This window comes from Elephantulus edwardii, unplaced genomic scaffold (genome assembly GCF_000299155.1).
Source record: "Elephantulus edwardii isolate Elephantulus edwardi_28Jun2011 unplaced genomic scaffold, EleEdw1.0 scaffold00026, whole genome shotgun sequence".
NCBI classification, from domain to species: domain Eukaryota; kingdom Metazoa; phylum Chordata; class Mammalia; order Macroscelidea; family Macroscelididae; genus Elephantulus; species Elephantulus edwardii.
Window position 1 is genome coordinate 1890214 of NW_006399776.1, and position 15778 is coordinate 1905991.

A 15778-nucleotide genomic window follows, 5' to 3' on the forward strand; every position below is an offset into this window, starting at 1 on the left:
ATACGGAGTCATTGTATCAAAAGGAATTGTCAGATACAGAAGCATGAAATAACTTATGAGCAAGAGCCTATGGTGATGAAGGAAGAAGTTCAAGCTGCCTTGAAGGAAATAGCAAAAAATAAGGCCCTAGGAATAGATGGTATACCAATTGACGTATTTCGGCTTCTTTGTTTTAGCAAGACAAGATGGCAGTAGTTCTAATAGTTAATATTTTGTTAGTGAGATTTTAGTAAGAAAAAGTAGTGACAGGAATTTTTACAGGGCCAAAACAACGGTAATAGTCATTTAAACAGTCCCCTACCCTATGCCATTGCTTAGAATCAATAGTTCCTTCTTGCAGAAACCATGGGCAAACATCTTCTAAAAACAAGAAAAATTTCTTTAAATCTTTTTTAGCTACCCTTATACCTCGTGCCTTGAGGGAATCCTTGATACCCTTTACAAACAATTCATTTTCACTTAATTCCGGTCCCATTTTCGCCGCTTGCTTCCTCTTACCTCATGCTGGGCTTCAGAGTTGGGTCATCATTAAAGCAGCACATTTCAAGCCCTTTTTCTTTGCTGTCCCTGACTCGCCGCGGCTCCTTGTTCACGTGGATCGGCTGATCACTGTTGTCAAAATTTCCCAAGCCTGAGTTACCCCAACATTGGGTGCCAACTGTCCCGGTCCACGGGATCTTTTCAACGGGGAGCCTGGGAAGGAAAGAATGACAAAAAAAGGGACAAGAGACACAGAGGCATCGGAGACAAGTTGAAAATTCCAATCAAGTCTCAATTTTATTGAAAGCACTCACAGCTTATATACAGGAGCACAATGGGGGGAGGAGAATTATGCAATGGGGGAGAATAGCATCATGTAATTTCTAGTAATCTGAAAGTTATCTGGTTAACAGAAACTTAGCAGGGTGTTTCCTGAAACCTATCCTCCCAGGGTGGGGTAAACTGAAACCTATCCTCCCAGGGCAATAGGTCCAAACATGTCCTTAGAGAATTACAAAATGGCTTCAGCTAGGTTAAACTAGCAGTCCCCAACACTAGAAGTTTTGAGCAATCCAGGAAGGTGTGAAGATAACAGTCAGAGATGTCTTCAACTTCAGTCTGATTAAGCAGCCAGGCTCCCTGGTGAATTAGAAGCAACCAGGAAAAGGGTTGTATTGAGTAAGAAAGTAAAACTGAATTTAAAGATGATTCTTGTTGTTGAATGGTGTTTAGTAAGTCAGCTAAATGTTTCATTTCCGTGGCTATGCGGGTGTAAACTCAGAAAATTTTTAATGAAGCTGCTGGGTATGGGTCAGTGTATTTATTATATAATTTGGCGTTAATGCCCTTAGCCCATCAGCTGTCCCACAGGTCAGAAATAATTAGAAAAAGTGCAATTTCGCTTTGGTCTGCACACGAGAGGACTCTTTTTTTTTTTTCTGTCTTCAAGCTTGGGTATGTAAAAATGGCGCTTAGTATGGATTTTCCAACTATTATAGGGCCACCTATCCCTCTCCCCCAGCAGGTTTCTAGTTCCTTCTTGCAATAGTCATGTACCTGGTCATAAAGAAAACAAGTAGCTGGGCTTAGTACATTATCAAACCAATTTTTGGATATAAAAAAACCTGAGATTAGAATAAGATAAAAGGATGTGTACTGCAGGTTGGCAGCCTATAAGGGAGCAATTGGCTGAGCCCACTTTATGGGTGTAGGTATTACATCGTTTGGCATAAACTTGTTCGACATAGAATCTCCATAGAAAGGCTTGAGCCTTTAATTGGAGGAGGCAGGAAAATGATCAGGGAGAGGGACAGGAGGAAGGGAAGAGGAAGGGGGGACCTTTGCTTGGAAGGCATGACCTGGTGAAGACAGGTAGAGCCAGTTGATTCAGACATCCAAGTGGCTTGAGTTTCAGATGCTGGAGGAGCTCGTTTGATGCATGATACCAGGATGGATGGCCAAAGAGCTTGACAGCTGTGGGGGTGCTTAATATGACAATATGAGGACTAGACCAGCAAGAGTGCAGGGGGTCTGGGTGTAGGTTTTTAAGAAAAATGTAGCCAAATGGGTGAAGGAGGGGATGTTTGAGGTAGATGTGTCGCGGGCTAATGGAAGGGTTGGTTCTATCAGCATATTTCTGTGAAAGGTTGGTTCTATGAGCATATTTCTGTGAAAAGTGTAACAGAGATAAGTAAGTAGGAAACCAGCGGAGGAGGCTCATGGAGAAAATTACGTGTGAGGAGGAAAAGATGCCTGTAAACCAGTTCGAATGGGCTGAGTCCAGAGGGAGGGCGCGGAGCAGCACATAACCTAGTTAAAGCCAGTGGGAGTAGAGTTAGTTAAAGCCAGTGGGAGTAGAGTAGGCCAGGAAAGTTTTGCTTTGAGAGTGAGTTTGGTGAGGTGGTCTTTTAGGAGACCATTGGCTCTCTCTGCCTTCCCAGATGACTGAAGATGATAAGGTACATGCAGCTTCCAGGTGATCTTCGTGGTTGTTGATACCTGGTGAGCAACTTGAGAGATGAAGGCAGGCCCATTGTCTGACTGAATATGAGTAGGTAAGCCAAAACGAGGTCTACTTTGTTCTATCCGAGCGGATGCCACTACGCTGCTGTCTCATGTGCTGTAGGAAATGCTTTGCTTTGATCCAGCCTGAAAAGGTGTCTGCTAGAGTTAATAGGTAGTGCCACTTTTTGTATCTTGGCATGTGAATGAAATCAACTTGCCAGTTTATTCCAGGCAGAGACCTCTCATTTGGTGTGTAGGAAGCTTGGGGTGCATGCCTTCTTGGGGTGAGACTTTGGAGCAGATAGAGCATTGAGAGTCAACTCAGTGTATATATACAAATTGAATAATTATGGAGAAAAGATACAATCCTGACACATTCCTTTCTTAGTTGTAAACTATGTCTTGTTCCCTTGCTCTCTTCACAGAACAGTTTCTTGGTCTAAGTACAGGTTTCACATAAGCACAATTATCATTTAAGTGTTCTGAGATTCCCATTTGCTCAATGTTAGCTATAACTTGTTATGATCTAACACAATCAGATGCCTTTGCATTCAATAAAGCACAAATAGATACTTTTTTCTGGTATTCTCTGCCCTCAGCCAGGGTCCATCTGATATGGGCAGTGATGCCCCTTGTGCCACAACCTATTTTGAATCCACCTTGAACTTTAGGCAGTTCCTAAATGTTTCTACATGTCTTTGAATATCTTCAGTATTTTGCTTGCATGTGATATTAATGATATTGTTTGATAGTTTCCACATTCTATTGTATCACCTGTTTTAGGAATGGAAATAATGATTTCTTCCAGTCAGTTGGCCAAACAGTTGTCCAAATATCCTAGCGTAGACTGGTCAGCATATCCAGGGCTGCATCTGTCACTTTAAGCATATCAACTGATATCCCATCAATTTCTGGGGCATTATTTTTTTCAATGCCTTTTTTGCAGCTTGAACTTCTTCCTTTCTCACATTGATTCTTGATTATGTGGTATTTCCTGAAATATTTCTTGTGGCCGCTAGTTCTTTTTGGTACAGTGATTCTGTGTATTCCCTCAATCTTCTTTTTTTTTATTTTATTATTTTTGTGTGCGTGTGCCATCAAATCAGATCTGACTGGTACAGGAGGGGATTGCCCCTCCTTCCCCGGCAGAGCATCTGGTGGATTTGAACCGTGCACCTCTGGGATTGTAGTTGCAGCTTCTTGCCACTAGGCCACCAGAGCTCCCCTCCCTCAATCTTTTGATGCTTCCTGGATCATTCAAGATTTTGCCTATAACATCTCTCAGTATTGCAACTCAAGGTTTTAATTTGTTCAATTCAAACTGTATGTTATGGGCAGTCAAGTTGCTTGCAGCCCCTAGTGACCTTATGTACAGCAACTCTGAACCATGCCCTGTCCTGAACCATTCTCACTGATTCTGACACACCAACTCCAATTGCTCACTTTATCAATCCATCTCATCCAGGGTCTTCCTCTCCTGCACTTTCCCCTCCACCTTTCTTAGCATGATGTCCTTCTCCAAGGACCAGTCTCTACTGGCCATGTGCCCAAAGTGTATAAGACAGAGCTTCAAAATCCTAGCCTCCAAGGAGAAACTTGGTTTCACCCTCTCCAAGACAGACCTATTTTTTTCTTGGCAGTCCATGGTATGTTAAAGATTCTTCTTCCAGTGACTTGTGGATGAAGCTATCATATCAAGAGGTGGCTGGGGAAGGGAGGGCTTGACCAGGTAGGCAGGAGTGTAAGGAATGGTGATGTAGCAGGGAAAGGGGAGAAACAAGACACATATTCTTGGGTTGGGTGTACAATGAATGTATTGGTTATTTCTGTAAAGGAAGTGTCTTTCATCTGCTTGGTAAAATGCTTTTCTGTCAGATATTGTTCTTAAATTAAGCATCCAAATTAAGACAGACTAAGAATAATAATTTGCTATCTACTTCCAAAATATAACAGGCCTTTGAAACCCCTATGTAGAGCACTTAGAGTAGAAAAACAGCTGTGGCAACTGAGGCTGAGCCCTCAAATTTGGAAACACAAGAGGAGGAACAGTTCTAAGAAGAAACTAATGGTTGGAACATAGAATATGAGAAGCATGAATATAGAAAAACTAGACATTGTTAACAAAGAAAAGGAATACATTAATATTGACATATTAGGTATTGGCATGGGACATTTTAAATCTCTACAGTGGTGATGAAAAGGTGAGGAAAAACGGGATTGCTTTCATAGTTAGAAAGACCATCCTGAAATATAATATTGTGATACTGTCCATACACGTACAAGGAAGACCTATTAATACCACAATCATTCAAATTTATGCACCAATAACCAAAGCCAAAGAGGGGGAAATAGATGATTTCTAGCATCTTTTGCAGTCAGAAATTGATCGAACATGTAACTAAGGTGCATTAATAATAATGGGTGACTGTAATGAAAGTTGGGAACTAGGAAGAAGGATCAGTAATCAGAAAAATAGGTACTTGGTGACAAATGAGGCTGGGGATAGAATGATAGACTCCTACACAATCAATGATTTATTCATAGCAAATACCTTTTATAAGAAACATAAATGCAGGCTATGTTTGGTTGTTTTTTATTTAAGCCTGGAGGGCACGTGCATTTAAAGCCAAGCCCTTGTCTCCATTCTGGAGACTAGGTAAAACAGCTGTTTTGGTTGAGGGTTGGTCAATGTGGAATGTTTGGTTTTTATTTAAACCTTTTATTTAGCGCCAACAAGACCTTCTGGAGGGCCCTTGTATTGGGCTCCAAGGGATTATATTTTAATCCCTTGTTACTCTATTTTGGAGGAATATTTTTGTCAATTTGCTGTGCTGAGCTAATCTGGGTTTGCTGTGACACTGAGCCTTGTGCCATCAGGGTCTCAAATGCCATAATGAGACAACGGTGCCATTGGTGTGTCAAACACCTTAATGACTACCCATCATGGGCAGTGTTTGGTGGATCTCCCAGATTGATTCAGGTTTGGAAGCAGGAGTGGCATCTACTCTCTAAACCACATGCCTCTGGAAACTATGAATTTGGAGAAATGATGTTATAGAAAGGCTTTAAGCCTTTTGTTCATAGGGTCACTATGAGCTGTGCTCGACTCAACAGCAATCAACAATATACACATGAATTTCACCTGATGGGATGCATGAGAATCAGATTACATATGTGGAAGTAATCGTTGGAGTAGTTCAACATCAGCAGTGAAAATTAGGCCAGGTGCTGATTATGGAACAGAACATCAACTACTCATACGCAAGTTCAAATTAAAGCTACAGAAGGTTAAATCATCCACAGAAATAAAAATTTTATCTTTTTTTAAAATTTTTTTATATATTTATTCTTTTTATGTGTGTACCATCAAACTGGATCTGACTGGTACAGGAGGCGATTTTTCCTCCTTCTTCAGCAGAGCATCTGGTGGATTTGAACCGCACACTTCTGGGATTGCAGTGCAGTTTCCTGCCACTAGGCCACCAGAGCTCGCCTAAAATTTTGATCTTGAGTCTATCCTTCCTGAATTTAAAAATCTATTCAGGAACAGGTTTGAGGCCTTGAACACTAATGTACGAAGACCAGATGAGATATGCTAAGATACCAAGAATATCATGAATTCAAAAGATCATTACAAAGAAGAAAAGACTAAAATGGATGTCAGAAGACTCTGAAGCCAAAGCAAAGGGAAGAAATTAAGAAGGTAAGGTGCTGAATAGAAGATTTCAAAGGGCAGCTCAGGAAGACAGGGCAAAGTATTATAATGAAATGTGCAAGGAGCTGGAGTCAGAAAATCTAGTCAAACTTGTTCAGCCTTATCTTTCTTCAAGCTGTATAGAACTGGACAAATACTCACGCAATCTGTGAGTGTGGCTGCTAACCCAGCTGTCAGACATGTGAAGGAAGAAAGCTTCTTGAAGGGAGCTCTGGTGGCCTAGTGGCAAGAAACTGCACTGCAATCCCAGAGGTGCATGGTTCAAATCTACCAGATGCTCTGCTGGAGGAGGGGCAATCTCCTGTACCAGTTAGATCTGATTTGATGGTACAAAATAATGTATTTTTTTTTTTTTAAATAAAGCTTCTTAGACATCTAGTGAAGGTGAGCCATCAAATAAGTGTCCAGTCTCAACCACCATCTTAATAGAGGATCCAAAAGATTTATCTTGTTGAACCTATATAGCCCACAGATCTGTGAGAGATAATACGGTTAAGTCTCTTAAATTTTGGAATGAATCATTACGTACCAATAGCTACCAGGAAGATTGTCCCAATGTTAGAATTTGAAACTTGAAAGTCGTACAGCCTAAGAACTGTTGTGGCTCATGACAGCACCAGGAGGGAGGGTCACAACTTCCTGCTGAAGGCACCCTGCTTCTTGAGGTCCAGTTGTTCAAATGAATGCTAATGACATACTTTGAGTCACTCCAGTAAGTTCTATTCTTAGCTTCAGTTAATACTCCATCCCAATACAGATTAATTGCAAACAGGAAATCTGAGACACTAATGCTTTCTTAAATTTGTAATGTAGTATTATTTCATGTTTGTTCATAGGGTCACTATGAATTGTAGTCAACTTGACAGCACTTAAGAAAAATACAGACATTATTTAACTTTGTTTAGCACTCAAAGAGTGGAGGAGGAGTTAGGTGGTGTATAAAAGAACACAGGGTGTGTTTTCAGCATTGATGTTTCTGAATCAGCAATGTTTTATTCATACTACTTTCCCCAAAGTGTCCAGGAGTATAAGCTAGGCACTTTTAGTTCTGAAAATCAACCCGATTCACGTTTGCCTGTAGGGGAGCCCAGTACCACAATAAACACTATTCTGATTTACAGATGATCAGAGTAGGTACTCAATAAGTCTTTGTTGGACAAATGAACACTAAAACATCTGGCCTCAGGAAGCTGCATCTTAAAAACACAAAACCCTCTAGAAAAATAAACTGAAGACATGAACGACCTTAAGCAAGACTCAAAATCTAAAGCTACGGAGGGGAAAGGTTTTGATTTCAAATAGGGCAAGCTTAAAACATACAGATATATAATCTGCCTCCATTCAGTTCCTACATATTTTTCCACACTTAGCATGTTTTATAGTGCTATAAAATCCTAGCACACTGTCCCAGTTTTGTCTGATCAATGGAAACATTTCAGAGTGCACCAAATTCACACTGATCTGTATTTTCTGTAAACTAAGAGCCACACTCCAGAATTTAGCCAGTCTCCTAACTTCATATTGTCCTTTGTGATGCTAATAACCAGTGCATCTAAAACCACAAGTTCCCTACCACTTTGAACTGACTCATAGCTGACATTCAAGCAGGTTTCCAGAGCTTTCCAGTACAAGAAATGACTGCTCATCTTTCTCCCTTGTAGACACTGGTGGATTTAAACCACCAGAGGTGCGGCTTTTGGGTTAGCTGTGCAACTTCCTAGACTAAGCCACCAAGCTCCATAATGCTTAAGCCATTTCCCTCAGGAAGAATACTTTGTGTGAAAAGTTAGATATTGTTAATTGCCATGGAGTCACTGCTATTCCTAGTCACCAAACCTGGATGTAAAGCCAATACACTGAGAACCTGACTTACCTTTGGTATTTTCAATTGCTTCCTATGCACCTAAAAGCCAGAAAATGAAAAGTCCAAAGAATCAATGCCTTTGAATTGTGGTACTGGAAAATATCCAATGGACTGCCAAAATAACAAGCAAGTCTGTCTTGGAGAAAGTGCTCTTTAAAGGATGGTGAAACTTCGTTTCACACACTTTGGACATGTTATGATGGGTCAGTCTTTGCCTCAGGACTGTAACCTCTGAAGCCTATCAGAGATAAGGATGGCACAGGATAGGGCAAAGTTCAGATCCACTGTCCACCAAAGGTTTGCTGAGTCATAGCAGACTCGATGGTACCTAGCAAGTGTTTACTACCACCAAGTCATCTCCCATTCATGGTGACCTAAGAGTAGAACCATTCTCCACGTTTGGGTTTTTTCCCATTTTAAAATATTTATTATTTGTGTGTGTATGTACCATCAAATTGGATCTGACAGGTACAGGAGAGTGACCCTCCTTCTCCAGCAGAGCATCCAGTGGATTCAACTGTGTACTTCTGGGATTGCAGTGCAGCTCCTTTCCACATGGTTTTTAATCACTGCTTCTCCCTATCCCTTAAGTAAATGACTTAAGAAGCTGCTTTAGAATCTTTGCCTCCAAGGAGCAGCCCAGTTTAACCGTCTCCAGGTTGAACCTGTTCATTTTCTCAGCAGTCTATAGTATATTCAATACTCTTCTCAAGCACCACAGTTCAAAGGCATCAATTCTACTATCCTCCCTAGTCATTGTCCAGCTCTCTGATGAATAGCAGGTGATTGCAAAGACCATGGCCTGTATATCAGGCGCACCTTCATCTCCAGAGTGACACCACTGCTTTTCAGTACTTTGGAAAGGTCCCTATGTACAGGCGTAACTATAAAAGAATGCTAAGCATTAGGAAGTATGTTGCAATGACTATCTGAGCTTCCTCAGAGTTCATTACTTATGATGTCCCATGTCTATACCTACCCTGTTACAGGTTTTTCCTGAAGATCAACCTCTCAAGGAAAAATTGTGTGTGTGTGCAGGAAATATGTACTTTTTTTTAAAAAAAAACCTAAATAAGTTGTTAGAAGTTACATTATTTCCAGTGGCTGATAAAATATCATCAAAGAAAAGTGCTTCCATAAAAGTTTTATTTATTCCCCACAACAACCCTGTGAGGTAGGGTGATCAGGGCATTTAAAGATGAGAAACCTAAATCTACATAACTTGTTCACGGCTATACTGCATAGTAAATAAGTAGAAATTGAGATTTTTAAATGTCCATGACTTTATATTGATTTATATGGAAATAGGCAGAGAGAATATTAACTCCCCTCTGCCTTAATGCCAAAAGGACACTGCCTTGAAAAAACCCCATTTCAAAAGATGAAAGTATTATTTCATTGCTTATTTCTACAAAGATTTATAAAATAAAAAAATAGTGAAATATTTTACAGTTTATACATAAACACACACACACACACACATATATATATATATATACTGGTTTCATTCAGGGACATGTCCTTCAGCTGTGGATATGATCAGCTATTCCAAATGCTAGAAATGCAAAGTCTTAAAAAATATGCAAGACAAAAAGGGATAGTGAGCAGTAGCCTACATCTTGTAATTCCTCCATGTATCTTGAATAGGTTCTGTGAACTGATCAAATTTTTTTTAAAAAGAAAACAAATTACCACAAAGAGATGTCTGGTAAACGTTTATTTTGTTACCTACTCTCAGACCACTGTCACATATTTTAAACAGTGATTTCCCAGATCTGGTTCTCAGAATCACCTGAACTCTCAGGCCTCACTCTTTACTCAGTGTAAGTTTTCCATGAGGCAAGCCTCAGAGTAATTCTAACAAACAGTCAAGGTTGGGAACTACAGATGAAAAATACTAATATTAAAATAATATACCTAAACTAGTATAAACTTGTTGCTCTTATCCCCTTCTTTAAAAAGGTCCAAAACATGTTAAACCCCCAGAACTCTTGCCTCTGGGCAAGTAATTTCAATTCAAGATACAGAGAAACATTTTATAAAAATGTATCCTAATCAGTGATATTTGGATTCCAATAATAATAATTTAAGTAGCATTTAAATATAAGAGAATGGGTTTTGTGGTTTTTGTTCTGAATTTTGAGAATGTACTTCATACAGATTCCTAGCAGGTTTTCAACTCAGGGGAAGACATGAAAATTAATGACATCATCAAGCATCTCAGCACTGAAAACACACTATACTCAAATATAGCTCATGAAGGGAATAGAAAGTAAATGAATGACAACCTAAGGCCTTTTGGCCCATACATTTTTGTTCCCAGTCCACTCTTCCCCTATAAGGGGAAATAAAATAAACATTCTTTCCTAGTTGATTGGCATAGTTATTCGGTGGGTAACTATTAACTAAGTTAATTTAGATACATAAGATTAAAGGAGATAACTAACAAATAAATACCTAGGAAGACACACAGAAGTTCAGGTCGGGAAACTAACTAGCTAATGATGTAGTATATAACACCATCATATTAGTACAATTAATGAAGGCTTCAGTGTCCTTTATATTTCAGCTTTTTATGATTGACACAGACATGGAAGAGATCTGATCCTTATGAAGAATTCTGTGCTCGCTGGAAAGATCTGTAGGAATAATGAAATGTTTTCTTCACTGATGAGATGAAGTCTCTCTGTTATCAGGCAAGTTGAATGAACAAAACAATGAAAAATGAATTTCTGTAGAAGACTGAATGCAAGTAATAGTTAGCAGAAAAAGTCATTGGCCAAAGGTAACTTTTTAAAAAAATCATTCTGTTTAACTCTGAAACAAAAACAAAAAACCTTGGAGAAATATAAAAAAGCAAACAATGTACATATTCATTTCACTGACAGTTACAAGAAAAATAGCCATTTATAGAAGTTACAATGCTTTCAACAATCCCAAAAAAATTTTGGGAAACAGATAAAGCCATCAGGTAAATAAATATACATATACTAACTAATATAAAACAATTTATGGTTATGAATTTTCATCAACTTTCTTTTAGGACCCAAGGAGAAATATTGATATAAATCTGATTAGGGCTACATATATTACATGGAATTAAAAAAAACAACTGATCAAAACATCCTCTCTAACAATGATACAAATATTTAAAAGGATGTCTTAAAAGTCAGACATTTATCACAGGAAGTATCACAATTTTAATATGTACTTTGTTGTTGTAATATGTATACAGTTCATTTCTGCTGTGTCTCATCTGGTGCCATTCATCTCTCCTGCATTTATTACAGTTGATCTTGTACGAGTTTATGTTTCCTGCATGAGCTGAAGGGCTGGGCACATCTCAGTGAATAAAATACACTTTTATTTTGCTAAATGGAAAGTGTTTACGAGAACACATACCAATAAAGGGAAGGAGGGGTAATGGAAGCTAAAAGGTGGAAGGAAATGATCTCTCTTTACATTATTTAAAACTTTATATTCATAGCAAATTAAAAAAGACCCAAATGGAAGTACTGAAAAGAAAAAAAACTACTCAACTGTTGTCAGATGTTATTGGGCCATATGGAATTTGCCTTATTTCTTTACAGAGGCTGGTTACATTTGATCATTTGTCAGCTGACTTTTAACTCTCAGCATAGGATGAAAAAGAGCTCTACTATTAGATTTAGTTCGTGTTCATAATATTATTAAAGTGCTCGCAGGCACAATGGTATATATAGGTGCTTATATTTCTCTTTTAATATGGGAAAGCCCTTTGAAATTATTTATCAGGGAAACTTTCAGCAACTATAATGCATACTGAAAGTTCAAGTTTTTGTTAAGTTTGGGGTTTTCTTATTTTAACATGAGACATGAACAGGGAGAAATGTAACTAGGTTCACAATTTTGAGCAAGAGCATATGTAAAGGTAACGTTATGTACATTTTATTTCAATAAAGACAGAAGACAAACAGCATAAAGATGCCCAGATGCCCTAAAGATAAATACATTTCAAAGATTCTCATTAAAACGAATCTGTAGTATTTTTCTCCTGCAAGCAAAATACCTTTCTTTAAATAATAATAATAATAATAAAAAAATCAGTATTCTGAATTGCAAAATGCTTTTTTTTTGCAGAAAATCTGCCATGATTACTTTTTTAATGAATAAGGATTTTCCACAAAACAGGCTTTTGCTCTACATGCTAATTTTTTAAACAGTTCAGTGACACAATATGCTAACTACATACACAACAGATAATATAGTAAGAAAACACTCAACCTGATGAAAAGTTAAAATCTTCATTAATACACTGAAAACTGACATAACTCATGCCTTTAAAATCAAAAATACAAAAATTATATGTTTTCCTAAAAAGATTTCCTTATTTTAAGGACTCATTTGAAAATGAAGCTGCATGTAATTTGTACAATAAAGTTGTACAAGTAAACAGGTAATATACATAAAAAATTAATTGACATACTCCTCAATTATCAGTTGTCCACCTTTAATTTCCAATACTGTACTTTCTTAACAAGCATACAAAATATCAAACTTCTCTTTAGAAAAAGTGCCGTTCTTTGACATCCTTTACACAAAAACAGTCTGAGCCTGTGGCATGTTAATGCAGTCGAGAGGCAAAGCATACTAACTTTTACAAATTCTACCTTCCATAAAAAGCCTCCTGAAAAGGAGATTACACACCACTATAAAAATATCAACCTCTTTATGGTAGCTGCATTAGAGAACCAAGGCTTGAAGACTATTTTCATATAGTATAGAAAACCACTATGAGAGCATATTAACTGCATTGGTGGCTTGGAAGTGTACTGTGCCACAGGATTATGCATAGCTAGTGTTAGGTACCAAAACTGTTACACATAGTTTTGAATTGATTGTAACTGAAAGCATAACAGAGGTACTACCAGCCCATGCAAAGTAACTAAAAATACTGAGTCACTGTGCTGAATACTTCATTCCTGGAGAAAACCAAAGGCAGCAGTAACTATATCAAGCCTAACAGTTGACCAAACTCAGTCTCCTCAAAGATTGATAAGCACAGTGAAGTCTGAGGTATACCTTTATCCATTAAATCTGTGTGCCATTGCAAGATATTACCATTTGGAATACATGCTATCACAATGGTTTAAAACTTCTGAATATTAGTCATTCATATATTCTTATCTACCAAGTCTCTTGATTTCTGAAAAGATTTCACCTACAGCAGAATATTACAGAAACAAAATATAAATGTATGTCTTTGTAAATGAAACTTACATGGACTAAAAGTAGAGAATATTTTTAAACAAATATACAATATGCAGGCAGACAAAGCAGGAAAACGGCCATCCAAATGTATCAAAAAAAAACTAAAAGTTGACTATTTCCAGGAAACTATGAAGCGCCTCAACTAAAAGGAATGCATAATGGAATTCTAATCTAATACAGGTCAAAATGTAAAAAGGTTATAAACCTTAACAGGAAAAATAAAACAACTTTTTACTGGCCATTCCTGTTGAAATGAGAATCTTAAAGTAACAGAAAAGTGGCTACAAACCCACTTAGAGCACCAAACAGAGAGAAAATAAAAGTCCATTTTCAACTCTGTTATTATCATAAAATCCTGTGTAACTACAGGTCAAACTGCTGGTGGCAGAAACAGAATTCTTTATAAACTGCAGATGTCCTGTACATAAAAAAATTTCACTGGAGTTGCACTAGTTCTAAAGACTCTTCTGTTTTAGCCTACCTACTGTATGTATTCAATCTGAGATAGATAAAGTCTCTCTCTCTCTCTCTGTATCCCTTGATTATTATTGGGCACCAAAGATAAGAAAAGCAAGACGGGGTACAAAAATGCAAAATTTCAACAGTAATGGCAATGTTTTTGTCTTAGTCCAAAAGGGTCCTGCATTCTCTCCCCCTTCAGTGATCTGACAAGTCTTTGAATTAATCTGGGGGCAGCAAATCATGCAAACGAAATCTGTCTCTGATGTGAGGTCGGACATCTTCATTCTGTATGGAAGAAGAAAAAGTTCTTAAAAGCAATACAATTTCAAAGATATGATCTTTATAATGTTACAAATATTCTGGCCTTACAGATAAGTTTTCACTTTAGAAGAACAATTAAGCAATATAAAATCAAACGAAAAGGACATAGAAAAGACTGATTCACTGACTTCAATTTATACAATAGAAAAAATTCCAGAATAAAGTCTTAGTAGGATAAGCATCAATTCCAGACCTGACTATGAAAGCAAAATAAACAAAATTTTATGCTGTTTCTAACATAACTAGTTAGTGACTTTAAGAACCATTGTAAAAGCATTCAACCCATGAAACTTTAAATTAATTATATATAATGCATAAATAGTAATGCATCTTTATCAACTTTTAAAAAAATCTCCTACCCATGACAGTAGAAATGAAGTGAAATAATTAAAAAGGAAGTTTCTTTTATAATGATTGAGCAGAGAAAAAACTAAATGATATACTTACCAGTTCTACAAGCTTCTCCAGAAATGGAATCAATTTTAGAAGTTCATTGTCATTTTTATCCATAAACCAGCTTTCTATAGGGATTCCATTAGAAAGCTAAAAAAATGATAAGTAATTAATCTTTTAAATTTCTTTTCTGCCTTGACTGGAAACATTTTAAAAAGAAATAGCAGATTTAACCTTTTCATTCATTACCCTTGAGACATACAGGACTCTCACATTTTACACTCTTGGGGTTTATGATAAGTTACTATCCCATTTTTAGTGCTGACTGTCTATGGGAGCTATATATAATTGCATGAGTCTGAAGAAATTAGCATCATCTCACTGTTTCAGCACTGGAGATCCCTCCCCCGCAAGACAAATGCTTTCCATCACAATGAAAACATATGGTTTAAATAAAAAATTAAAAGCACAAAATAATTCTGTCTTGAAAGGGTTAAGTAAAAGAACTTTTAAGTTCTTTTGAAAAAGGAGTTATCACCAGAGTTGATACTATATATTCACTGATAACTGACTACTACAAGAGACAAGAGAAGTAAGAGTAAAGCCTAGCTGGTTTTTTAGCACTTTCTTCTAAGTACATATAACTAGACCAACATGAAAATCACAGCAAAATAAGCTTTATAAGGACCATGAACTTAACTAACCACATTCTTTTATTCACTCAAGAAAGTGTTAACTATTAATACACCAATGCTAGGCATTATGAATGAAAGGATACCGTAAATCTAAACAGAAAGCACTATTAGAAATGATATACTTTCACAGCTATTGTATGACAGCCTTGAAAATAGTAGGTACTTAACAAATTGACTCAAAGGTATTTAACTTAAAAAGAGTAAAAATAAGAATATAACTCTATATTTATTTTATAGAAAACATCTTCTTTTGTAATGATTGGCCCAAATGTCTTGTTTGCGATGGAAGACCTACTTGAACACATTTTATTTAGGATCTAGGATGATAGCCTAAAAACATTATTTTTTTTAAAAAGGGCACTAAACTGAGCACATTTCAGCAATATATAGTTTTCCTCCTTTTGTACTATTAGGGCTATTTTAAAACACAGAAATTAAAGGTCAATCTTATTTCATCTATAACCCAACCCACTTCCCACCACATTCTGTACATAATTTTGAAGCAAATTCCAGACATTAAATCATATGAACCTATTTATATAATGTACACTATATCTAGTAAGGATACCGTCTTTCTACTTTAGTTCTATTTGA

At 37.1% G+C, this 15778-nt stretch overlaps 1 protein-coding gene across 2 annotated transcripts in view; it reads right to left on the bottom strand.

Moving 5' to 3' along the window:
• Nucleotides 1–12535: 12535 nt before the first annotated feature.
• The window catches only part of CTDSPL2 (CTD (carboxy-terminal domain, RNA polymerase II, polypeptide A) small phosphatase like 2), a 74145-nt gene continuing 70902 nt past the window's right edge, over nucleotides 12536–15778 (bottom strand). Inside the window, exons 12-13 of one of the 2 annotated variants that reach the window (XM_006882949.1) lie at nucleotides 14544–14639; nucleotides 12536–14060 (exon numbers count right to left, since the gene is read on the bottom strand). In XM_006882949.1, coding sequence (XP_006883011.1) covers nucleotides 13995–14060; nucleotides 14544–14639 — 162 coding nt within the window. In that variant the 3' untranslated portion in view covers nucleotides 12536–13994. The remainder of the gene's footprint in view (nucleotides 14061–14543; nucleotides 14640–15778) is intronic. The other variant, XM_006882950.1, reaches the window with a different exon arrangement.